Here is a 26106-nt window from a genome sequence, read left to right on the forward strand (position 1 = left end):
AAGTGAGGTGGTGCAGGCTCCCACCCTGGGGGTTTTTAAGAGGAGGTTGGATGACCACCTTACTGGGGTCATTTGACCCCAGTGCTCTTCCTGCCATGGCAGGGGGTCGGACTAGATGATCTGCTTAGGTCCCTTCCGACCCTAGAAACTATGAAACCCAAGGGTTCAATCAGGGGACATGGAGGGTTAGCTTGATTGGTGAGGAAAGGGAACCCCAAGCCCTTCAATCATTTTTACCCTTTCAAAACCCCTGGGCCAAATCACTACCAGCTAGCCCATCACATTGCCCTGGATTATGGGCAACGCTGCAACTTCAAGACACATCTCTCCTGCAACAGACTACCCAACTCCAGTTCCCACTAAGCCACCAGATGCCAGCTGTGCCACCTCATCAACACAGACCACATCATCACTGAACCAAACAACACAGATTATAACAGCTAAGGTTCATTCACCTGCTGCTCTACCAATGTCATGTATGCCATTACTTGCTTTGTACTATATAGTTAAATACATCTTTGTTCAGTTTCTTAAATAAGTTGTAAAAACAAAAGGAGCCTTGTCATACAAGGCTGTAAAATAAGATGAAAACAGAACGTTCAGCTTTAAGCAGTACTTGAAGATGGTAAAGAGACAAGATAGCCTTGCTTCCAGAAACTGTAATTTTCATAAGAACATAAATCTCAACTCATTGTCACCTTTCAGCACCATGGAAACCACATAAACTTGCCCAGGGAAAGGTGAATTTATTAAGAACCACAAAGAGTGGTAGTGCTCAACTCAACCTGCACAACTGGATTAGATTGGTTGTGGCAAGCCCAAGCACCCTATAAATTGCTCTGCTGAGTGGAACTGGAAACCATCTGTGAAAAGGAAACAGCAGCATGTGGCAGGTGAGATGGAGAAGGAAGTAGGTGCAGGGTTCCCTTGTTGCATAGTGTGTCCCAAATTAAACGGCAGCTGAATTCAGGTAAAATCTCTTGGACAGAATTCCTATAAACCACAAGTAGCTCTTGGCTCCTAGTATACTCCTATGGTAATAACAGCTCTTTTTCCTGTTTTATCTGTTGCAAACCTATTGAAACCCATTTTTTTTCCTGGCAGTTTTGAGTAGATAACCATCATTAAACTACTGATTATTACAAATATGGTTGTTCTGATTTGGGGCAAAAACAAAGGCTGAAATCCCTGTCTTTCCAGCTTGGCCAGATACAGAATTAGCTGTTGTCATGCTTTATTAGATTCACAACCTTTATGAGTTTTTCTTCTGAGTAGTTTATGATTAAATAATGATCTCCTATATATGCAGGAAGGTTTTCATATTACTTGAGTTTTATAGTTATAATGCCTTTGCCTTTGCAGTGACTGGTTCTTAGAATATTTTTTATTGTTAGAATTCTAACGTATTCAGACCATTTTTCTGAAAAATACTATTAGTTTAATAAAAGCATAATAGGTGTTGCTTTGACTGCTTTAGATTTTCAATCTTAGAATTATGCACTTCAGAATTTCTGCACTTAGGAATCATACAATTGAGAAGTGTTATGCAATTTAGAATTTCAGTCTTATTATAATAGAAGCTTTTCGTTTGTTTGGGTTTTTTAAATATAGATAATAGCATATTGCAATTTTAAATATTTAAGAGAGTACTGTTCTTCTTAACAGTCTTTTGAGAGGTGGTTATTATTTTTCTATTTTTGCCAGACATTACAATGTTTAAGCATTGCCAAGCAACTCATTCACTTTCCAATTACTGTAAATATTCTGCACTAAAACAGCTCCTTACATTAGTGACCAGTCCTACATCAAATGACCATGCTGTATTGCTCATACATCATCTCACTGGTCACAGCAAGAGTTTCAGAAAATGTTATGGTTTGTATAAAAATACACAATATTAACCAAACAGATCTCTTAGAAGTGTCCTGTCATTTCAAGCTTTGAAGGAATGGCCCTGGGTTAGCAATGCTGAGAGGCAACATACAGGGTGTGTCTATACATGCATGTATGTGCTTTTGCTGCTGAGTATTAAACATGAGGTACTACATAAATAAGCATTAGGCTGCCCTAATGTGCAGTTGCAAAAGTGCATGCCTTCTTTGTGACAGTGCACAGTAGCCTATTTCTACTGTGCATTAGCTTATTACCACTGTTTTTGATACAATGCTTTAATAAACAGTAGAATAGGCTACTGCACCTTAAAGTGCATGTGAAGACATGCCCACATTAGACAAAAGCCACCAACATCATCTGAAGAAAATTTTCCAGTCAAGATACTTTGAATGGTTGGATGCTTCAGGGTATGTATACAAAAAGAAGGAAGAGGAAACAGGGGAAGGAAGAAGAGTGTGGGGTGGCTTCACTAAGGAAATCCTTAGCACTTTTTGAATAAACTGCTGAACCCAGGGTCTTCTGTCTTTGAGAAGACCCTTGATTTGCTTTTAAACAAAACTGGTTCCTAGCTCTCTACTTTGCCATTCTGAAGTCTGTTTATGGTTTGTAAACAAAGATTTACTTAAACTGGATATTTTTTACAAAGCCTGAATCCAAGCAACCAATACTTCCCTTGAAAATGGACATTTTCAAAATGTAACATAAAGAAAAACATTTTGGTAACTAAAAACAACTTACATAGTTTTACAAAGCTACAGTGTGTGGCCAAAAGCATAGATTTATGGCCCAGGGTGTTAATCTCCTCAATACTTATGACTTTCTGTTGTCCAAGGACAAACATAAAATTTCTAGAATGTATTTAACTTAAACATATCATTTTAAGTAACTTAATCCATAAACTTAAGCCATAAGCATATGTTGACCTATTCTGCAAGCATCACGGCTACAAAACAATTGTGGATATTTCTTAAAATTTAGTAAAGGTGTGTGCCAGTTTGTAATGATTTCATATTATACAAATAAATAATAGCTTTATTGTTACCCATTTTGCATCAGTATTATGGTTTTCCTACCTAAACAGCTTTGCCATGGGCTTTGAATTTTTCCCACTATCCGGTAACTTAGAATCACAAAACCATAAGAAACTATAATAGCAAATTAGCTGATATTAATAGAAAATTAGCTTACAATAATAACAAATTTGCTGTAATTACTCTGGAGTAAACCCCAGAGTATTTGTATCTGTAGATGTGCCCCTGAGAGACACTCCAATCCCTTTCCTCTCCCCCATTTCCTCCTCTGCTTTCTGCCCTGTGCTGCCGGCCTGATGTCCTGATCTGCCTTCTGCTTCTTGCCCTATCTGCTGCTGTGCTACCTATTCCTTCCCTCATCTGTCACATGCCATATACAAAGGCTGCTCATGCCACGCATTGTCCATCCCTGGTATAAATAATGCTTTCTGGTTTCCGTATGTAGTGTGGACTGAAACTGCATCTTTCCTAGACTGGAAGAAAGTCACTGGAAACCCCCAAAGATACTCCTACTAAAAGATGGTTTAATAAGAAATGCAACTTCAACTTCCATATCTTGCATTTTGTCTCAAGGCCTGTAGTGGATGTTGGATACAAAGATGGAGCTGTCATTCAAGTTATCCAGTCCTGTTTATTGAGGGAAAGACTTGTCAATGAATGAGAACTTGCATTATGCTCTGAATGCAGCAATACTAGATCTGCTTTTTCAGTTGGAACATTAACAGAGTGCTCATCTCTGGAAACAAGAATAGAGATGTCCTCTTATTATACACCTTTTAACCAGGGAAATCAAAATGCTATCAAGTATGATGACAAAGAATAGATTCTGTTAGAAAATGAGCCTCTATATAACAGACATGCTAGTAAGGAACTGGATGGGACACCCTGATTCTCTGCTTTTCTCCACCTCAGCTTCAGTCTTAGCGTAGATTAGAGCACTGGAGAGGGAGGCAACCTTTTCCACAGGTATGCCGCAAACTAGCCCCACACCCTCCTTGAGTTCTACATTAGTCCCCTTCCCCTGCTTGATTTATTTTTTGCTTCCTGTCCTATCTGCCGTGTGCTACCTGTCCCTTCCCCCCACCCCACCCCACACAAAATATGCAGGTTGGCCACAACTGGATTAGAGCAATTTAGGACCTTTGTACACGCCACAAAATTGGGCTTAAAAGTAGCTTAAATGCCCTTTTGCACTGCTTTAATAGTGTCACTGTTTGCACATTCGACTGCATATTCCACTTTAATGGTGTTACTCCTTGTACACTCAGCAGCATATTCCACTTTAAATAACTTTGGTACATAGCAAGATAAAAGACCTCTGAAGTGTTTTAGTTTGCTACCTAAAAAACTGCAACAGTGCTCAGGGCACTGGAAGACAACATGCTCAGGGCTTGGCAGGCCCTGTGCAGTTTAGGGGTGGTGGGACCTGGCAGCAGCCCATGAAGTCAGGCTGCACTGAAGGAAAAAAAAAAAGGCAGCAAGTCTGATTTTTTTTTTTTTTTTTTCTTTCTCCCCAGAGCCTGCCTGCCTGAGCTGTGCGGGGGCCTGTTATTGCCCTCCACTGCTATGGTGCCCCGCAGGACCAACTGGGCCAGGTGCCAGTGGGCAGGTGCCACCTGGGGGGGCCACACATAGCTCAGGGACCGCTTGGCCTGCCAGCAGCTTGCCCCCTTTCCTCCTGCCACCAAAGAGGCAGGTGAAGATCGGGCCCCCCACCGTTGTGCACACACCACAGGGATTTAGTTCAGTTTAATTCTCCCTAAATTGAAGCTGTGTTTTTAAAAACCTACCGTTTCAATTTAGGGAGAACTAAACTGAATTTAACCCCCCCATGCCATGTACAAGTAGCCAAAGCTTCTTTAATATCATACCAGTTGGTAACTGTTCTCTGCTAGAGCTTACTGTGCTCTAACCATTCCCCTTACCCTTACAAGCCACAAGAGAGCTTTACACCCATTCTAGGGACTCACCCACTTCAAGACACTGCTGCAGAGATTTCTGGGTGATATTAGTTCTCTTTCTGCTGTGTAAGCTGTGCCAAGGGAGAATAGCTGCACCATGAACTTTGATTATTACTTGCCAAGTAATTTTTTCATGTTGATGCTAAAATTCAAATCTGCTGGTCCACTTCAACTGCTGTCTTAGACCCTTGAAGAAATGCACTAAATCCATTCACTCAAACAAGCTGAATGACCACAGCTACTTTTGTTGAGGATAGTAGGAGAATTCAGGCACTCTCCACCACCACATTAATCAAACCTGTTTGTAACAGTAGCAATGCCTAACTTAAAACCCATTGTTGAAGCGGAAGTGTTCTGCACAGCATTCAGCCCCCATCATCTCATTGGTTGGCTGAAAATGAAGCTCCACGTTTTCTCTCAGAAAGAAAGCGTTGGGTGTTTGGTTGTTTAGATTTTTTTACACAACTTGTCACAAATGCATAGAAAAAGGACTTTGGTACAGAGATACAATGCATGTTTGTACTTTCATGTCTATGGACTGGTTAATACAGAACAAGTACAAGCAAAATACTCAAGCAATTATTAGGCAGTGTAACACTTATGGAGATGAACATAAAAAACTGTTCTTTGTGTAGCAGTAATTTCTCATTCCTATTCAATGCTAAGTGTACCTAAAGACTCCAAGCCCCTTCACTAGGTGTTTCATAGAGGCTTTCCACTTTATACTACTGGGCAGATCTACACAAGACTAACTGCACAATAGCTGAATAATACTGAGCAGTGGCATATCACAGCACCAACAGTGCTAATTCACTACTGTGCAGTGACTCAGGCTGACCTGGATAGACTTAGAAAGAGGGCAGATATAAACCTGATGATCTTCAATATGGAAAAATGCAAGGTACTCTACCTTGGGGAGAAAAAAAATCCTTCACAAGCTTATAGGCTCAGCAGTGCTACAATCACTAGCACCATGGCCGAAGGAGACTTGGGGATCATAACTGACCACAAGATGAACATGAGCCACCAATGCAATGTCACAGATGATAAAGCAAACAAAACTCTGGCTTGCATCTATAGATGCTTCTCAAGCAAATCACAGGATGTGATCCTCCCACTGTACTTGGTCTTGGTGAGGCTGCACCTGGAGTACTGCATCCAATTCTGGGCTCCACAATTCAAGAAGGACGTGGAGAAGCTTGAGAGAGTCTAGAGGACAGCTATACACATGATCAGAGGGCAAGAGAATAGGCCTTATGATGAGAGGCTGAGAGCCATGGGACTCTTCAGCCTGGAATAGCGCAGGCTCAGGGGTGACCTGCTGGCTGCCTATAAGTCCATAAGGGGTGTGCATCACGATCTGGGGGAATGCCTGTTCACCAAAGTTCCCCCAAGGGATGACAAGGTCCAACAGTCACAAACTCCTCCAAGACCATTTTAGGCTGGACATAAGGAAAAACTTTACTGTCCAGGCCCCCAAGGCCTGGAATAGACTCCCTCCAGAGGTGGTGCAAGCACCTCCTCTGGACTCTTTTAAGAAATGTTTGGATGCTTATCTTGCTGGGATCCTTTGAGCCTAGCTAACTTACTGCCCCTAGGGCAGGGGGCTGGATCCGATTATCTTCTGAGGTTCCTTCTAGCCCTAATGTCTCTGAAATCTATGACATTATTAGGTTACTGTGCAGTAAGCATCACTAAAAAGACGTTTGCTGGTACTACTCCGCAGTAACTCCAGTTACAGTTCATTTAATTTATTTAATACTTTATTATATATAATAATTGTACTAAATAAATGTGCAGTAACCACTGCTCACTAGTGTCTTGTGTAGACATGCCCAGTGGTACTCAAAGAGATGCTCTAAGTAAAACACGGCAGCATCTCATGGATCAGTGCCCCTGCACTTTAAAATAGTGGTGGGGGTACTGGAACTAAAACTCATTCAACAAGCTTTAGTTCAGGTACCCTCACCACCATTTTTGAGCATAGGGATGATGATGCATGAGACGTGGGAGGCTGGTGGAGTGTAGTAACTGCCATTCTCCAGCAGACTCGATTAATCAAGTCTTCTCTGAAGTGCTGTAATTACAGCACATTGGAGCAGCCTCTGTACTTGTGTACAGGCACCTGGTATTACCCCCACTGTGAAACTGCTTATAATGGGCACGTCCAGATGAGACTGCATATGCCTCTTGCAGCATCTCAGACCCCTTTGAGATGCTGCAAGAGGCACATGCAGGAACAAAAAAACATTCCCTGAGGCAACTGGGGGCTTGGTCCTCCACATAGACACTCTGGTAGCCTGCCAGACCTCTCCGTGGTTGGCCCTTTCCCTAGTGCTGAAGCACACTGCCTGCCCATGTGGGGCAGGCAGTGGTACAAGCTGCAGGGACCTGGACCCAGCTTCATGCCTGGTAAATTGGGGGTTATGGGGCTGTAGGAGGGGGGAGGGGACCATGGGGGAGGCCCCACCTGGCCCCAGCCCCTTTTGGTTTCCCCAACTCCCCTTTAAATCCCCCCACCCCCAACACTCACCAGCAGTAGCAGAGAATGGGTAAGAAGTTGGAGAGAGCAGGGGAAGACTCTAGCTCATCTTCAGATGCTTGTCTTCAGCCTTCTGCTCATCTCCAGCCCCGTGCTTGGTCTCCTGCTTGTCTCCAGCCTTGGAAGCCCATGTGTGCGGGGACCGGAATTTGCTGGCCTGGGTGCCTGGCAGGGACACACTGGTGGAGGGAACAGCAGGAGCTTTGCAGGTGCTGGTGGACCTCCTGATGACAATCTGGTGCCCCCCCCAGACTCAGGAAGCACCAGTCACCCATGCACCCACACACCCACCCATATCCCCCCATCCCGCTTCCCATTGCCTCCTGCAAACTCCACATCCCCCATCACATACCCACCATGTGATAAGGAAACCAAAAGCAAATATTAAAACATATGACTATTTAATATTTTTTTATTATGATGCTAGAGACACTGGTAGGCTTCCAAATTGCTTTAACATTGTAAATATAACAATTAAACATTGCCTACATGATCAGTCCTTCTCTCTCTTTCTCTCTTGTTCTAATTGTGGAAGAATGTGGATTTTGGAGTATTTTAAAAAGTGAATTTGGGATGCTACTTCAGCAGTCTAGCTGATACAAAGGGCTAGTTTCTCCAGATAACAAGTGGCTGGGCCTCAGAAGCTCCTGAAAGCAAGTAGCCCTGAGCTGCTGGCCAGGGAAGGTTTTTATATTGCTGGGGCCAGCACAGGGCAGCTTTTTATACTACTGGAGCTGGCACAGTTGCTGGCCTCAGACTCTAGCGCCCCTTGGCTGCAGATCCAGGAGGTGCCAGGCATGGTTATTTTGCCCCAAGTGGCACAATTTGCTCCACAACAAAGTGCATGTCCAGGCATGTGCGCTGAGGCAAAAAGCCCCGGCTCAAATTTGCACCGCTTCTATTTGAGCCGCTGCAAGCGCACATGCTTGCATGTGTGGACATGCCCAACATCTTCTAACTTTAATACCACTTAACATTCCACAGATTTGGTGTGGTCTAAGTGTGATGTGTAACTTCACCCCGAGTTGAGACCACATGTAAAGAAGTTTCTACTTTGCCTCAAAATTCAGGTCTGAGTGCACAATACAATCCATTGTTATGTGAATATCAGAAGAGGATTTTAGTGATTTTGACCTATGATTATTGCATAAGTGAGGACAAAAATATGAACTTAAATTCAAATTATAATTAAAGCACAGGATATTATTGTAAAATGAAATTAAAATGAGTGAAACCTGTTAGGAACCATTTAGATTTGAGAGAACTTTGTGCTTGCTCCAAACTATAAGAAGGTAAACGCAATGCTTTATAGAATTTTATATCAAAGACACAAATAAACTGAGCCTGTACTTATGTTCTCCTTCTGCTATTTTTGTTCAGATACTAGACTGCTTTTCCAATTTAATCTGGCATCCTGACATATTCTCTGAATAGTCTACGACAGCTGCAATTCCAGCCCCTGTTTATTTTGGTGCTATGATAGACAAAAGAGGCTTGAAATGTGGAAACAAAAGCTGTGGGAAGCAAGGAGCTTGTAGGATATATAATTTCAATACATATAGGCACATAGGATTTCTTCTTATTTTAATAAACACTTAAGAAATCAAATGAAACCCTATGTTAATAGTCTTTGTCATTATCCCTGCTTGATTTCACACTTAAAAATTAGGGAATGCCAAAGTAAAGGCTTCATGATCTTCCAAATAAGTCTTGTACATCCATGGTTGTTTTCCAAGAAAGTCCTCAGTACCAGAATTTAAAGATCATACTATGAAATAATGCTATGATTACTTTGGTCCAACCTAACAACACAAAGCAAACACAAAACTATCCTAATATCATAACTGGAATTTCTTGATATGAGAGAGGCCTACATGACCTAGATCCACCCACTTAGCTATTGGCCCCAAGTATAAAAAACATGGTCTGGTGGGAAGGGACATTTCTGGAACATCTCTCTACTTCATCTATTCTCAGCAGCCACAAGGGCACATTAGACTCATGAACTGCTGGTCTCAAAAGCCAGAGCAACTGTGTGGCTTCTCTAACATAGATGGGAATCTAAACTGGTACTATGAGGTGTCATAGAGAGGTGTCACAGAGAGAGGTGTCATATTTTCTAATATATTCCAGAGACTATAGTTTAAGATGGCAGGGAAGAAGTTTCCAGTCCACTCCTAGCTTGTAAGAAGCTTGTTTGTAATAGCTCTTTGGGCTAGATGTGCCTGAGAGAAGGAGGATTAGCCCTTAGGAAAGGGTAAGCATATGAAGAAAGAGCCTATGACAAATAACCTAAAGCATTCTTATTAGTAATGTTCACACTCTTGAAAAAGTCACAGAGTGATCTGTTTGTCGGTGGAACATCACACTCCATGAATCAGCACATTTTTAAAAGAGAAATTATTCTAATGAAATGATAGAAGCACCTGTTGTTAAGGATAATCTCTTGACTAGAATATTACTATAAAGACATATTTAAAAGCTTTTAGCACTTTTTTATGCATTTTTAGAACTTCATTGGAAAATGAAGGATATTATAATTTCCCTTGCAGTCTTTCAGTGGTTATAATGATAACAGTTAAAAAAAAAATGATACATAACCCCAGTGTTTTCCTCTTCATTGCATGGGATCAGAAAAAAACATATTAATCCCTAGAAAAAGGGATAGTGCAATATATTTTAACACAACAGATTGTCTCTTGTGTATGCTATTTTGATTGGTTAGCGTTTTTTAACTATCCCCATTTTAACACAATCCCCAGTTCATATTCAGCCAAAACTACAATGGATGTCAATGGCAATTTTGCCTGAAAGTTGCTCGAGGGACCAATGCTGCTGCTATTATTCAGATTAACTTTCTTTATTCATGAGTGTTCCCATGGAAGTCTATCAGAATAACTGAGTAAATAAGGATGGTGTAGTTAAGGATTCCAAAATCAGTGCCAGGACAAGGACTCAGAGTTGGTCGAAATCAGGGAAGAAAGGTTATTATAAAATTTCCTCTCTCTCCTCTTTATTTTGCTTTCATTCAAAATTATGAAAAATGAAAAAAAATTAGCTGCCTCTAAAAATTGTTCAGAAACTAGGAAACAAATGTCCTGAATATATTTAAATTTTTTCTTTATTTTTGTTGCATGTACTTGGTGGCATATTATGTAGTGGTGTCTTTTGTGAGTTGGGTTGTGCTGTCTTTTGTAGTATTATTATGTTGTGGGAATGGTGGAGGAAAAGATATACAAACTTAAAATGCTGGTGTCATTTATTGTCAGAATTCTAAAACTTTTAACCATCTTTGATTTTAGTATTTACCCCCATGTTGTGCTTATAAAACCTGAACATGAGCATACAGTTAGAAACTGCCTGTCCTTTTCACATACATGTTACTTCATGATCTGCTACAGTTTTTGCAGAAGGAAAAGTTTCCTTTGTACGAACACTAGCTGACTCCTCACATGGTACATCTGTATTTTTCAGATCTTTGCTATCTGGTCCAAATCGTTTCTTTATTAAAATGAAGAGCACTATGTATAGAAAACAGCATACTGTTCTTAGTCCGGAAATGAATCCAAGATAGACATTTCTAAAAAAAGAAATAACAAAATGAATTTCTATAATGAACTTCTATTTCTACTGTTGCTTGACAGGCTTACATGGAATTGGAGACTTGGGCCATGGACAGATATTACATGTACAGGGCTACAAACACCTTTGTAGCACTACAAAAGTCAAATATTCAGGCATGCATATCCTCTATAGTGCTACAGAAATGGTTCTGGATGAAACAGAAACAGCTTTGGAGTGCTATGTTTTGTAACACCACATGTAATGTGTTTCCAGTGCACCAAAGGCATTTCAGTCCCCTAACATCCAACACTACTCTGCTATTCCCACCACCTCCAAGGAGGAAAGGATAGAGATCAGGATGGACAGTTATTGAGTGTAGCCCTGGGGACAGCCACCTGGCTGGAGAGCACTTCACTAATGCCTTCTTAGCAACCACATGCACTCCGGCCAGAGGGCTCTGCACACCTTCTTAGGCCAGGTATGGCCGTGTAGTGCTTCTAAGTGTTAGCACTAGTAGCACCACAATTTCACCACTGTCCATGGCCAAAGATGTAAAATGCACAATTATAAAGAAATGCACGTGCTACACTTGACACCCTATGACCTGTGTACAGTACAAAAAGATGTGACAGAACAGTAATCTCTTTGCTTTATGAGTCCTTCAAAGACAGCATCTACCAGTGACAAACTGGAGTTACTTGGGAGCAACAGTTAATAGAATCAGGCCTTCAGGAAGCCCCATGCTATCTCTACCTCTGCTTTCTGGACTGAGCAGATTTTTGACACAAAGAGGGTCAGCTTTAAAAGATGTGCCTTGTCCTTCAGTCCTATCCTTCATATCTGATCCCAAACACTTCACAGCCACACAAGAAAGTCAAGGTAAAAAGGTCAGTTGACCCTTGGAACAATATCTCTCTCTTTATAAAAGCATCTATCTTAGAAAAATGTGAATAGTTTAACTGGATTGAGATAAACAAAATATTGGCTGGTAATGGATTTCAGTGAAAAGCTATGTGTGGTAGGGAGCCACAGATGAGGATTTATTCTAGTTTTCTGTTCCACTCATAACCATAATAGCTGAGCCTTGTCCAGTATTCTAAAGGGTCATCAGACAGTTACAAATCTTGGTAATCCATTTACTCGGAGCAAAAAAAAAGATCTTCTGAAATTTCAATCACAAGAACAAAAAGGATATGGTTCTTCTGATCTGTGAAGGACTAATAAACAAAATATGAGGTTTGGAGGTTTTAGGATTGTCCAATTGATGTATTTATACATGTACATGTATATGTATGTTGATGGGGAAGGCAATACATTAATTAGAAGTGGTTGAAAATGAGTGGGAAACTCCCCTACAATTTTTTTTTTCAGTGAAGAATTTTTTTTTTAAATGATTGTTTTGGATTCCAGGAACTGGACTCTGAAAATTTTCATTCAAAAACGAAAGGGAGTTAAACCTTAAACAAAATAAAATAAACCCCCCCAATTTCAATTTTTCAGTGAAACTATTCAGGTTTGGAGTTTTTATTTTCTGACAAATTAGAACATTTTTGAAGAAAACAAATGTTTTCTATGAAAAAGTGTTTCAACAAACACAGATTGTTCATGGACGTTTTTGAACCAGCCTGATTAACTCAATGGATGCAGCTGGCTGATGAAAAGGAGATAAGAGCTACACAGGATACATACCCGATGGTTAATGGTGCTTGAAAAGCCAAGCTGAATTTCTGTCCTCTTTCCATCATTTAATCTTACCTGAATGCTTTTGTATCATATACTCTGCAAGACCCCAATCCCCCACAGCTCTTGATTCCCCATTTCAAGCAGGTCTGATCTATCAGTGCACCAAAATAAATAGGAGCTGGAAGTCCACCTAGAAAGAAAACAGATTACATGGCATTTATTTTCTAGGGGAGGAGACAGGTAAGTGGACTCAGGATTCCTATTTTCTACTCCTATTAGTGATCAGTTAGAGAATCTTGGAGGAATCAATTTGCCTGTGTTTTCCCACCGTTAAACAGGGTTGATTTCCTACTCCACCACCTTGTTACTTGCTGGTAAAAGTACGTAAAGTGAATTTAATTCTTTAAATTAAAGAATCTATGGGATTGCTGAGCGTTATTGTTACTTCCAAATAAGGAAAAAGAGGGTAATAGTTCCATTTTAACAGGTGCACCATATCAATTTGGCCTCTCTTTCAGGAAAATGATGTTTCATTAAAGGTCAGTTCAGTCCTAAGGCCTCTGCAATTGTTGGGGCACCTTAAATGCTGCAGATCACTTCATTAAAACATTGTCTTTTTTTCACTTTCCTTTTTCTTTGATCTATTTCTGGGTTTGATTTGTCTGCCACTATTTATCATTCCAGAAGTACATCCACTAAAATATTTTAAAACTAAGTAACTACTTAGATCAGTGCTAAGACTACTATTCAGCCAAAATTATTTTATTTAATTGGGGTCAAAAACATTTCTTCACCCACTGGCAAATATTTTTTCCTAAACATTGTTTTCAAAATCAAAATCAATGAAAAAATAATCAATGATTGAAGTTCAGAAGTGTTAGGAAAAATTTCTTTACATAAAATAAGATGAGCCACATCTGATCACATTTAGGAACTGCCCTCTTTAGCAAGTGGATGGGGAAAGGGTGGGGGATATGGGGACAGGTTCTAGTGACAGTATAGTGAAGCAATTGTGAATGTACAGCCCAAAGGCTAATCATAGGTTACAGTAAGAGTGCCCTTATGGGGGCTGTTAGGCAATGTGTCCTAGGTTTTTCACCTAAATAAGCCTTTGCTAAGAGATGGAAGTAGACAGAGTCCATGATATGCTCAGAGAGGATGCTTAGGGAGAGGGCCCATTGGCTGTTGTGGGAAAGGGAGTGCTTAGAGATGTGAACCTAAAGGAATAAGTCAGACAAGATTCCAACAGCCAAAGTGTTAAATCATAATCCTCAAATGCCTCTCTATGGGACTTTAAAACAGTCTCTACATTTCAATCACCTTTCTTTTTCTCAGTCCTACATCATGCAGAGGCTGGATAGTTCTACTGCATTCTCAAGTGCTTAGCATTGGGAAGCAATGAGAGCTGAGACACGCTCCCTGCCCAGATAGGTGCATTTCACTAAACCGTGTATTTGGAAGCTTTGGTTTCTTCTAATGAAGAACAAGGGCACTATGCTGTCTAGTTTGGGCTGTCTCCATCATATTCTATTTAAATGTCAACAGGAATAAAGGGATAAGAAAAAGAAAGAAAGATTTTACCAAGTAGCCTTCCGATTAAAGTTTCAGTCCCAACAGCAAAGGATTTTAAGTCTGGAGAAACGATTCTAAAAACAGTAATAAAATAGCTGTAAATTGAACATTCACAAGAATAGCACTTACAGTAATATAATGAGCTTAGAGCTGTATTGTATATATCTGTATCTGTTTGGTTGTAACCAGAACACCACAATTGTCTTCTTTTAATCTAAAACACTCTACTAAATTTAAAATGGCTTCCTCATTGGAATAAATGACAAAACTCCTATTGAATAAAGAGGTTCAAGAGCAGGTTCAAGAGCAGGTTCTATTGTACATGAGAATTGGGCTCAAGTAAAAGTACAGGAATAGTCTTTTGGCATTCAAAAAGTATTAAATTGGGGCCAGGTCTCTTAATCTCAAGAGTGTTGGGGAGAACAGTGTAGATCTGAAGAGTGAGGAACTCAAGTGTGATCTTCAACATTCAAATGAAGCACTTGACTATAGACTCTCTTCCTCAGGCATGTTCTTACTACTAGACTGAAGTAGTTTAAGGAATGGATCCTACAACAGAATTATTTCAATGTATTCCCTCTCCTGCTAATCACTTCTTTTCTTATATATGCTATAGTCTGCATGGCTAGGGACAGAAGCTGGGGGGTGCTAGAGCAGCCCTCCCTTCCCTTGTACGGTACTGAGCTGAGGGAGGGATGGCCAGGCTCCGGCAAGACACTATGATTAGCCCAGGAGGGAACTGATAACAGTGTTTATCACCCCTAACTCTGTTTATCACCCCATTAAGAAAACAACAGAAGGACATTACCAGCTATCTGTTGATTCTACCTGTTGATTCAGGACCGACTGTAGCCAGCATGTGGTCTGCTAACTAATACACAGACACCTCTCCGCAAGGCAGAGGGGAGGGGAATTCCTGCTTAGTAGGCAGTGGTGAGGGGAGTGGCATGAGCAGCCCTCAGTCTCTGCTGGAGCTGCAGCCAGAGAGAAGAGGGGAGGTGCCAGCCCTGCTGTGGAGCAGAGAGCACTGCCCAGCCCAGAGAGCATGCCAGGATGCTGGGGATGTCTGATTTATCTTAAACCAGCAAGGGGTCTGGGACAGACATTGCATAAACGAGTTTGACCCAAATCAGTTAAGTCTGGTATTATATTCAACCAGGTTTATCTCAAACCAGTTTCAGCCATTTTCAAACTGGTTTATAGGCACTTAACATGTGTTCTATTACAGGCTTAAACCAGTTTCTGATCACTTACTTAAACTGATTCATGTGTAATGTCTGTTCTTAACCCAGAGCATTGAATTTAAGGCTGTTGTCAATTCTCCAGAAGGCATATTTAACTAGTTGTAGCTAACTAATTCAGTGTGTGGTGAACACAAGATAGATCTTAACTGATTACATTAATGCAAAATCTATGTCTGACTCTCACTAGCATTTTATAGCAAGGTATCTCAACTGACACACTGTGAAGAGTTAGCCTACATCCATCAGGTACATTAGAAACAAATCACCAGAGAAGAACACCTGAAAGTCCAGGGGAACCAGAGGAACCCATTATCATTACTGTATTTAATGCATACCCATAACAGATCCTAATCCTCTCAGGCAGTGAAAAGAAACCATTTAGAAGGGAAGAATAATGCAAACTGAACACTTAAAATATAGTTCATTTTTAGACACAAACAGAAACAGGCTTTGGTAAATAAGGCACAATGGTTTGTTTTTACCTTCATATTTAAAAGGCAGTGTTGTTCATAGATTCATAGATTGTAAGGCTGGAAGTGACCTCGGAAATCATCGGGTCCAGCCCCCCGCACCAAGCAGGAAAGATAAGGGGGGTCAGGTGACCCCAGCAAGGTGACTGTCTAGTCTCCTCTTAAAGATTTCCAGGGTAGGTGATTGCACCACCTCTGGACGGAGCTTATTCCACAGTCTGGACACCATGACCATGAAAAAGTTTTTCCTAATGTTGATCTTCCAGGAATTTGTGGCCATTACTCCTGGTTTTTCCCTCAGGTGCCCTGGTGAACAGTTGCTCACCGAGCCCTTGATGTCCTCCTCTAGTGTAGTGCTAAGCTGCTACCAGGTTCCCTCTCAGCCTTTTTTTTCTCAAGCTGAAGAGTCCCAGATCCCTCAGCCTTTCCTTGTATGGCTTGCTGTGCAAGTCTCTGATCATATGGGTGGCCCATCTCTGGACTCTCTCAAACTTGTCCATGTCCTTGTTAAAGTACAGTGTCCAGAACTGGATGCAGTACTCCAGCTGCAGTCTCACCAGTGCTGAATGGAGAGGAAGAATCACCTCCTTGGTTTTGCTGGTGATGCATCAGTTGATACATGCCAGAGTGTTATTCGTCCTACTGGCTACAGCATCACACTGTTGGCTCATATTCATACTGTGGTCTATTATTACTCCTAGGTCCCTTTCATTCGTGGTGCTAGTCAGTTTGATGCTGCCAAGCCAGTAGGTGTGTTGGGGGTTGCTTGTCCTGAGGTGGAGCACTTTACATTTAACAACACTGTCATCAGATTCCAATCCACCCAACTTGCTAGCCTGTCTAGGTCCATCTATAAATGTAGCCTATCTTCAAGCATGACCATGTTCCCCCATAATCGTTTACTGTTTTGTATGGTAATAGTCCATTGTTTTGGTGCTGACTTTATTCATCATGTTCCAATTTAAGATAAAATTGATTTTTTCATATTCCACCACATGTGGGGAGGTAATTGAAACATAATCTTAGAAAGTAATACCAAAAAATCTGATTTCAAATATACAGCACTCCACCTTGTGTAATCCACTTTATAAAGGAGAGTCCTTTCTTATGGCCCCCTATGTAACATAAATTATACATGTCTTTTACAAACAGCTTAACACCAGACCTAATGTCCTTTTGTCTAATTACCAAATACCATATCTTCCTGAGAGTCACAATAATGGCTATCCAACACGTCATACAAATCCTAACCAGAGACTAAGTGGGAATTAAATTATAGATATGTGCTTTGCTGGCCTGTTGAACAGAGTGGGATGTAACAAAGTCAGGAAAAACACTGCCATTTAAGATTTAAATGTCATTCTTCAGGGCAGAAATTAAATAACATGCATTCATATTATGTTACATGTTGTCAAGGTAAGGTAAAATACGTCACCTAAATATAATCATGTATGTAGGAGTGCTTATTACAGACAACATAAATGCATTTACAGTTAGTAATACTAAAAAGTAGGGAAATTTGTTGGTACAGCTTTCCCTTTGGCATTGTCCCAAAACTGCAGAGAAATTGCTAAGCCCAGAGCTTTGAATATCCATACAGCTGCAGTTGTGAAATACCTGAAAGAAGGAGACAGAACAAATCACTTCACAGGAACTCAGAATTTTCTAAGGAACTAGAAAACTGTAGTTAAAAATCACCATAAAGTAATAGAAGAATCCTAACTACTTTGCAGACTGTTATCAAGATTAACACACATGCTCCAGTTGCTGGACCTAGATTCTTGACACCACATGAATTATTTTTAGAAATATTTTTCTCAGAACAAACTAGGTCCTCTTTGACAGTTGTGCAAATTGATCACCTTTAATATGTTTGTAGAGTTATGACTGAGTGGAACATATGACCAACTGGGATGAATCTACCCAAATTCACGACAATTTCAACTGTAAGACAACCCCGCCCCACCCCCGAGTAATTAAGTTCTACACATAGAAATTATATAAATGGATTATAGTTTTCCACATATAGAATCCAATTATTGGATTGGCAGAGAGGCAGATAGTGGTGGGGGGCAACTGGAGGGGGAGTCAAGCTGCTTGACCCCCCACCTCTTTCTCCCCTGCCATGTGTCCCTCTCCCCACAGTGTTTACACCCCCCGGTGCCTGCCTTTCCTCCTGCCACTAGCCCCCCTTTGCTACCTGGACATTCCCTCTCTTGCCCCCCTCAGTGCCTGCTCCCCCCAGGGGCACTTCCACCCCCCCCACACACACACACACTTGGCAACCCATCTCCACCCTTCTTCCGCCACAGCTTACCCTCAGTCATGGCTCTGGCTCCAGTCCTGCTATGGACAGACAACAGCGGTTGAGGCAGTGGTAACTCTGGTCCCAGCCCCAGAGCCAGAGCTGCCACCTCTGTTGCTCCTGCTACTGCCTGTCCAAGTTGGGTCCAGAGTTACCACATGCTCTGTGCCTCAGGCTGTAGTGGGGTCAGAGTCATGACTGAAGGTAAGCAGCACTGGGGGCATGGGGAGGGTAAAAGCAGAACAGGGCAGAGGCAGTGGGGGACAGGCAAGGAGGCAGAGGTGACAGGGAAGCAGCAGCTGTTACTGTGGCTCTGACTCCAACTCCGAGTCCTGGCTGGGGCTGGGGCTGGGGCTGCGGCTGGGGCCAGAGCAGCTGCCTTACCCATGTTGAATGGAGAGAAAAACCCCATCTTGAATTTGAGTAAATACAGTATTTCATATTATCTGGTTGAATTGTAGACCCAGTTTCCACTTACAAGTCTGGTTAGCTATGCCAGTAAAACCCTTACATGTAGTTACACTGTTGTAACTCGTGTTACTACCATAGGATCAAAGGAAAATAGAGCTGAAAGGGACCTCATAAAGTCGTCTAGTTAAGGCCCCGGGTCAAGACATTATAATCTCTGACTAAAAATCATCTCAGCCAGTATCTGTCTAACCTGATCTTAAAAATTTCCAGCGATGGAGCTTCAACAGGTAGCCTGTTCTAGTACTTGATCACCCAAATATTCAGAAAGTTCTTCCTAATCTCTAATCTAAATTTCCTCTCCTGCCACCGGAATCCCATTGCTCCTAGTCCTATCCTCTACAGCCACAGAGTAACATCTATCTCCATTCTCTTTATAATCTCCCTTCATGTATTTGAAGACTGTAATCAACCTCCCTCCACACCACAGTCTTCTCTTTTGTAGACTAAACAGCCAGCCCTGCAACCCCAGAAACTGTCCCAAAAAGCAAGGGAGAGTTCCCACTTCTGTATAGAAAATCAAAGGGGTTAGGGTCACAAGCCAAACCAGACAAAGAGAAGAAACAGGTAAAAGGTAAAGAAACATCAACACTGCTTATACACAAAACCTTAATGTACACACAGAACTATAATTTTTCCCACACACACCTCTAGAGATATCCCCCAACAAGCGTTTAGTCCTTAGAGGGATCAAACAGAAGCCTGCAGTTTCCCCTAATCTGAGTCCAGGTCCTTCAGTCCACAGTCCTGGATGACCAAGCCAATGAGATCTCCACCTCCCCTGTGCACTCCTTTGTATAGGGGTGACCAGGGCTCACGTACATGCTGCTCCCTCTTCCAATTACTCCAGCCTCAAGGTTCCTCTTTCTTTTTCCCTTATCCCTTAGCCCCTGGGGGTTTCTGGGAGTTGTAGTGCAAAGTAATAGCACAGTTCTGCAGACTTCCCCAAGGTTCCACCTACTTTTACACACATTACATTCACATTATAACAATCCTAGTTCATTCATCTTTTCCTCATAGTTCACCAAGGTTTATGCTACATCATGAAATTAGTATAAACAATACTGATATAAACACTTTTATACGGCTATAACTAGGTGCACACTAGAGGATTTTGCTGGTATAGCTATACAAGTCTCTATAGAAAGTCTAATTATATTGGCTATACTTTCCTAGGGTAGACAAGTTCTCAGCTGTGTTACCCATGGCCACTTCTATATGATATATTTATGCTGCAATTAAAGTGTTAACTGCAGCACAGATAGGCAGGTTTCTACATATGCACCCAATTTAAGGTGCCATAAAGTGGGGAATAAGTAAAAAAATATTCCAGATATAATGTATAACATTTATTTGTATGGTGCTTTGAATGCAACATGTAACTGGTGGCTAATGATCAGCTGGTTTGTTGTCACCTAGGCTGGAGGCTGAGCTTGGGGAAACCAAAAGGCTTCCCCTGCTGGGCCTTTAAACCCTGAACTGGGTAGCCCTGGCTATGGTTGAGTTGGCTTCAGGGTTGGCTGCAGGGAGTCTTTGGCTTCCCCTGCCAGGACTGCCCAGGCAGCCTGGTGCAGAAGAACAGAGGCTCCAGGTGTTTCAGAGCAAAGGTTTCCCTGTGCCAAGCTACCTGACCAGCACTGTTCAGTGTGGGATTTAAAGTTCCCAGTGCAGTCCCCCAACTAGCTTTCAACTTGCCTGGTAAAGGGGGAGCCCAGGACCATGATCCTGGGGGGAGCATGGTGTGATTGGGATCTGATCCCTGACCTCAAAATCATGTGTCTTGTCATGCACATGTGGCAGGGCAGGAGGGGTGATTGTTAGGATTGGGGATTAGATCCCATCACACCTTTAAATGAACAGCTGTCAAGGTGCATCTACGTGTGCTTTAATGCATATTAGCCTATTTTATAAGGTGCATTAAAGTGTCACAAAAAATGTGGTCTTTAGCTAATGCACATTAAAATAGGCCAATAAGCATTTTGCTAGGACCTCACAACAGAGGTACAAGATTTAATGCGCATTACCTAAAGCACATTAATGAATAGGTAGATGGCCTAAATGAACTAGTAGGAGTAAAACCCATAAACAATTTATTTTTATCATGAGAATACTAAGAGGTTACACATACATAAATCTTCTGAGAAATGGAGGGACACATTTACAGTAAGACAAACATTTTAATATAAATCAAAAACCAAATATAAGAATCTGGGATTTTCATCTCCCAGGGGAACTGGGCATGTAATTTCCTCAGCCTCAGATAAAAATCCCACCTGAAACTGGTTGTGTTTGATCCATTCACTATTTCAGAGGCAAACTGATAGAGAATGGATACCTCTTTATATGTGGTTTCTTAAGCATATAATAAAGTGATCAAGCCAAAAATCCATCTAAATAAACAATGATCTACCTATATATTTACCATATTCTTTCCAGACCCAGTTGATGATTTACACCCAGCAAAACAGGCAGTCATATATGTGATTCCATTATCCCCACACACAGGGTCCCATTGATTCAACATACAGTTGCAGTCAGAATTGCAACTGGCAATTAAGCTTGGTTTTGGAGAGGCAGATTGTTTTATTCTGGAGAGGAAGCAGAAAGAGTACAAAATGAGACTACAAAACAATTCCTTATCAGAAAGAAAACAGAAAAAAATGAGTTGAAGCAAAGCAGTACTTACACAGGCAGTTCTACACTAGCATTCAATGGGGTGTGAAAACCAGTCAGCTATAGTACCAAAAATGGCGGATCTGCCAAGAAAATCGAAGATCCACCACAAAAAATGTTCGTTTCAAATAGGAACTTCTCTAGCCCTGTTTTGTAGCTTGTAACATGAACAGTATCCCGCATGCTCTGCTCTACCTTCCCCTTCCAAAGGTTGGCTCCTGGACAGATCATGGGAAGCATAGCTGTATCTCCGCCAAGATCTGTAACTATAGCTCTGTTCACCACAGCAAGCTGTCCCAGAGCCAGGTGTGACCCTGGGGAACCCTGCTGCTACCGCATCTGATACCACATTGCTCATCTCATAATTAAGGCTATCAGTGTGGCTACAGAGATCTGTGAAGTATAAGTATAGCAGAAAGTGAATTGCCACTCTCCATGCACCACTAACTACTGGTGACTAGAGACTTCACTTGACTTCACTAGACACCTTTAGAGTATCTGCTGGTCTTGCGAAAAACTAGTATTTTTAAACTTTCTTTGACTAATCTCCAGCTCACTGAGTACCATGTTTTTTGCTGAACTACAGTAATCTCCATCAGACAAAAGGCTGAAATCATCTGGTACCTAAACTCAAAAAAATCCAGGCTGGCCTACCTATCTCCTGAATAATACTGGTGTCTGATTTGACAAAAAAGTTTGGGGAACATTTAAGTGAATGTGAGCTAAATTTCAAGAAACATGGACTGAGTTTTTTTGGCTGAGTCTTGGGTGAAAAACTATGCAAAGCCATAATGGTTTAAGTTGAATTTTCCCATACTTCTTAAATCTAAGTCAAACAAAACCAAAAATTTGCCTCTCCACTACTTTCACTTGGGATAAATATTTACACTAATGCAAAGTGGATATAAAATGCTACCAATTTTCCCAATCATATGTACCCATCAAAAGTCTTGATTTTACATGTTTTCACTAGCATGAATATTTATACAAGGTCTGAGATTTCATATGTATGAATTCACATGACCTTAAATTAAAATAAGATCTGCACAGTGACATAGGCAATATTTTTCACAAAACCTTTCTGGTGAAAAATACAGATTCAAAAACACTAAAACATTTCACAAACGTGTTGATTTTTTTCTGATTTCTTTTATTTAAAAAAACCTTAAAAATTGAAATGACCAGTATCATTTTTAATGGAAGAGTTTGAGTTTTTCATTCACCAAAACTTAAAAAAAAATTTCCATTTCAAAACCTAAATATTTTTGCCAAACTTTGAAAACTAATAATGAAAAACAAATAAATATCTACCTTATTGTAGAGTCATCTGAAAACCAGCACCACTGAGTTCCCAATGACTGTCATTGGGTATCATCTTATCCTGAATGTCTCCTCTAACCATTAGTGTCCTCTGATGCAGGGGTGCTCAACCTCTGGCCCATCTGCCAAATGTGTCCCATGGAGCCATGGTATCCAGCCCATGGGGCTCCCCATAGATCAGGAAATTTGGCAGCAGGGGAGCAGTGGCAATTAATACACTGTCCCCCACTGCCAAGTTCCCCAACTGCAAATCCCAAGGCCTGTGTCATAGGTTGGGGCTGAGACTTTCCCCCTTCCTCCACATGGCTGGGTTGAGGCCAGACCATGCTCTGTCCCCCCCACCATACCCCAGGACTGGATTCAGGCCAGGCTATGTCCCCTTCCTTCCCCATGACTGAATTGGAGCCAAAGCATGCTCCCTTCCCTCCCTGTGGCTGAGTCAGGACTAGGCCATGCCCCCTTCCCAGGTTGGGGCAGGGCTGTGGCTGAGTCAGGGCCAAGCCATAACCCCTCACCCCACAGCTAGAGTAGTGCTGGGCCATACCCTCTCAACCAGGGGGCCACATGAACTCCCCCCCCTCCACTCCTCCCTGTGGAGCTGAATCAAGTCTCCTTCCCCCATGGGGTCAGTTGGGGCTGGGCTGCCCTCCGCCCCACTCCATGCTGCCAGATAGGGCCCTGCCATGCTACCCCCAGTGCCAGATTGGGACCACTAGCCAGATGCAGCCAGATTTGGTCCACCAGCCAGATACAGCCCATTTTTTTAAATTTACAAAACATCTACAGTGTATTTGCAGATAAAACATTTTACCAATAAATTTTGCAGCATATAAAGAAGGACTCATGGCACAGAATTTAAATCCAAATTCCAATTTGAAATGCTTCCTATTGTTAACAAGCTTGAACCCCAGTGTTCTAGGCTGGGGCTATCTTGAAATGTAACTATCATGAGAGCATTTTTGAGCTATGAAGACAAATGACCAATATCTGACGGAACTGACTCAAAAAGCGTACAAACCCAGAGTAGGAAACTGTTAAACCAGCCACGTGGAGCACCTCACAATCACTCATAAAGTACAGGAGGCTTAAAAGATATGATATTATAGAAGTGATGCATGAAAACTTTGCCATTCCTGTTACAAGCCACTTGAACTTCTTAGTGATAAAGCTTCCCAGAACCATCCCCAGAATTGCAGTGGGGAAAAGTATCACACCTGCAAACAGAAGGGAACAGTTGTTTGCTTCTTATTGCTGCCACTTACTTGAACAGCAACATTTCCACAATAAACATCCAATGCTAGTCTGTCATTTCTTCTTAACTAAAGTAGACACTGATCTGCTCTGCAGGTTGAGCTTTTCAAGTTCAGTAAATTTTTGTTCCATGTATTTCAGTTTTGCTTAGCTTTTCATTTTATCACCGTGCCTCACATTCCTTTAAAATACTGTTCTTATAAAATTACATGCCATTTTCTATCTATATTCCATCTAACGTGGGTCAGTGTTGGAAGCTTGGGCAATTCAGATAAACATCTGACTTTAGAGGTGACATTCAACTGACATGGGACATATCTACATGAGACGTTTACTATGGGGTTGACTAATTAGATCCACAGTAAATGGATCAGCATCTACATGTACAGGGCTATTATGCTGCAGTAAACTAATAAACTCCACAGCAGGGTAGTCATAGAATCATAGAAAATTAGGGTTGGAAGGAACCTCAGGTGGTCATCTAGTCCCAAGCCCCTGCTCAAAGCAGGATCGTCCCCCACTAAAACACTCCATCCAGGGCTTTGTCAAGCCGGGCCTTAAAAACCTCCAAAGATGGGGATTCCACCACCTCTCTGGGTAACCCATTCCAGTGCTTCACCACCCTCCTAGTGAGAGTGTTTTTCCCAATATCCATCCTAAACTTCCCTTGCTGCAACTTAAGATCATTTTTCCTTGTTCTGTCATCTGCCATGATTGAGAACAGTCCAGCTCCATCCTCATAGATTCATAGACTTATAGATTGTAAGTGGGTGGAAGGGAACTTGCAGATCATCAGGTCCAGCCCCCCTGCTGTGGAGAAAGACATCTGGGGTCAAGGGACCCCAGCGAGGTGACTGTCCAGTCTCCTCTTGAAAACCTCCAGGGTAGGTGACTGCACCACATCTGGATGGTGTTTATTCCACAGTCTGGTCACCCTGACTGTGAAGGAGTTTTTCCTGGTATTAAGCCTAAAGCAGCCTTCCAGGAGTTTGTATCCATTGGTCCTGGTCTTCCCCAAGGGTGCCCTAGTCAACAGTTGTTCACTGATCTCCTAATGCACTCCTCTGATATGGTGGTAAACCACTATCAAGTCCCCTCTCAACCTTCTCCTCTTTAGGCTAAAGAGGCCCAGGTCCCTCAGCTTTTCCTCATATGGATTGCTTTGCAAGTCCCTGATCATACGAGTGGCCCTTCTCTGAACCCTCTCAAGTTTTTCCACATCCTTATTGAAGTGTGGCACCCAGAACTGGATGCAGTACTCCAGCTGGGGTCTCACTTGTGCTGGGTACAGCAGGAGTATCACTTCATTAGTTTTACATGAGATGCATTGGTTGATGCATGCCAGCATGTTATTTGCCCTGCTGACCACCACCTCGCACTGATGGCTCATGTTCATGCAGTGGTCAATCATTAGCCCTAGGTCCCTTTTAGCCATGGTGCAGGTCAGGCTGTATGTATGTTGAGGGTCATAGGCGACTAGTAGAGGGTGCACAGGGGAGCACATGCCCCCCTGACAGGGCCAGTGCTCCCCCGATGGCTGATACTGATGCTGTCAGCAGGGCTGGTGCCCCCCCTAACAGGGCCGCCGCCAGTGGCGGCTTCCGCAGGTGGCCCTCCAGATTCAGGAGGCACCAGTCACTCATGCTGAGGGTTATTTGCCCCCAAATGGAGCACCTTACATTTGGAAGTGTTAAACTTCATCTGGTTCCATTCTGCCCAACTCTCTAACCTGTCCAGGTCTGCCTGTATCAGCAGCCTATCTTCTGGCATGGCCACACTGCCCCATAACTTGGTGTCACCCATGAACTTGGCCAGCAAGCTTTTCACTCCCCCATCCAAAATCATTGATAAAGATGGTGAAGCACTCGTCCAAGCACAGAACGCTGAGGGACACCACTGGCCACTTTGCTCTAGGATGACATGGATCCATTCATGAGAACTCTCTGGGTCCTACCCAGTAGCCAGTTTCCCACCCACTGAACCATCAAGCAGCTGAGCCCACAATCTTCCAGTTTTCCAGTTGTCTTCCAGTTTTCTGATAGTGTTTGAGGTGAGGAGGGGAAGAGGGAGGGAGCTATTCCTGCTGATAGGTCTGCACCTGCTTCCAACATTTGTGGAGCCCAGGGAAA

The 26106-nt window shown here is 42.1% G+C and overlaps 1 protein-coding gene across 3 annotated transcripts in view; it reads right to left on the reverse strand.

The window, feature by feature from the left end:
- The window catches only part of LOC109296280 (solute carrier organic anion transporter family member 1C1-like), a 75078-nt gene that overhangs the window by 18053 nt on the left and 30919 nt on the right, over positions 1–26106 (reverse strand). For 2 of the 3 annotated variants that reach the window (XM_019515619.1, XM_019515618.1), the window contains exons 10-15: positions 23745–23940; positions 21156–21321; positions 17396–17577; positions 14256–14320; positions 12747–12864; positions 10531–11007 (exon numbers count right to left, since the gene is read on the reverse strand). In XM_019515619.1, coding sequence (XP_019371164.1) covers positions 10797–11007; positions 12747–12864; positions 14256–14320; positions 17396–17577; positions 21156–21321; positions 23745–23940 — 938 coding nt within the window. In that variant the 3' untranslated portion in view covers positions 10531–10796. Of the gene's footprint in view, positions 1–10530; positions 11008–12746; positions 12865–14255; positions 14321–17395; positions 17578–21155; positions 21322–23744; positions 23941–26106 lie in introns of those variants that run through there. The other variant, XM_019515620.1, reaches the window with a different exon arrangement.

Source organism: Gavialis gangeticus, unplaced genomic scaffold (genome assembly GCF_001723915.1).
Source record: "Gavialis gangeticus isolate Ggan-Ray unplaced genomic scaffold, GavGan_comp1, whole genome shotgun sequence".
NCBI classification, from domain to species: Eukaryota; Metazoa; Chordata; order Crocodylia; family Gavialidae; genus Gavialis; species Gavialis gangeticus.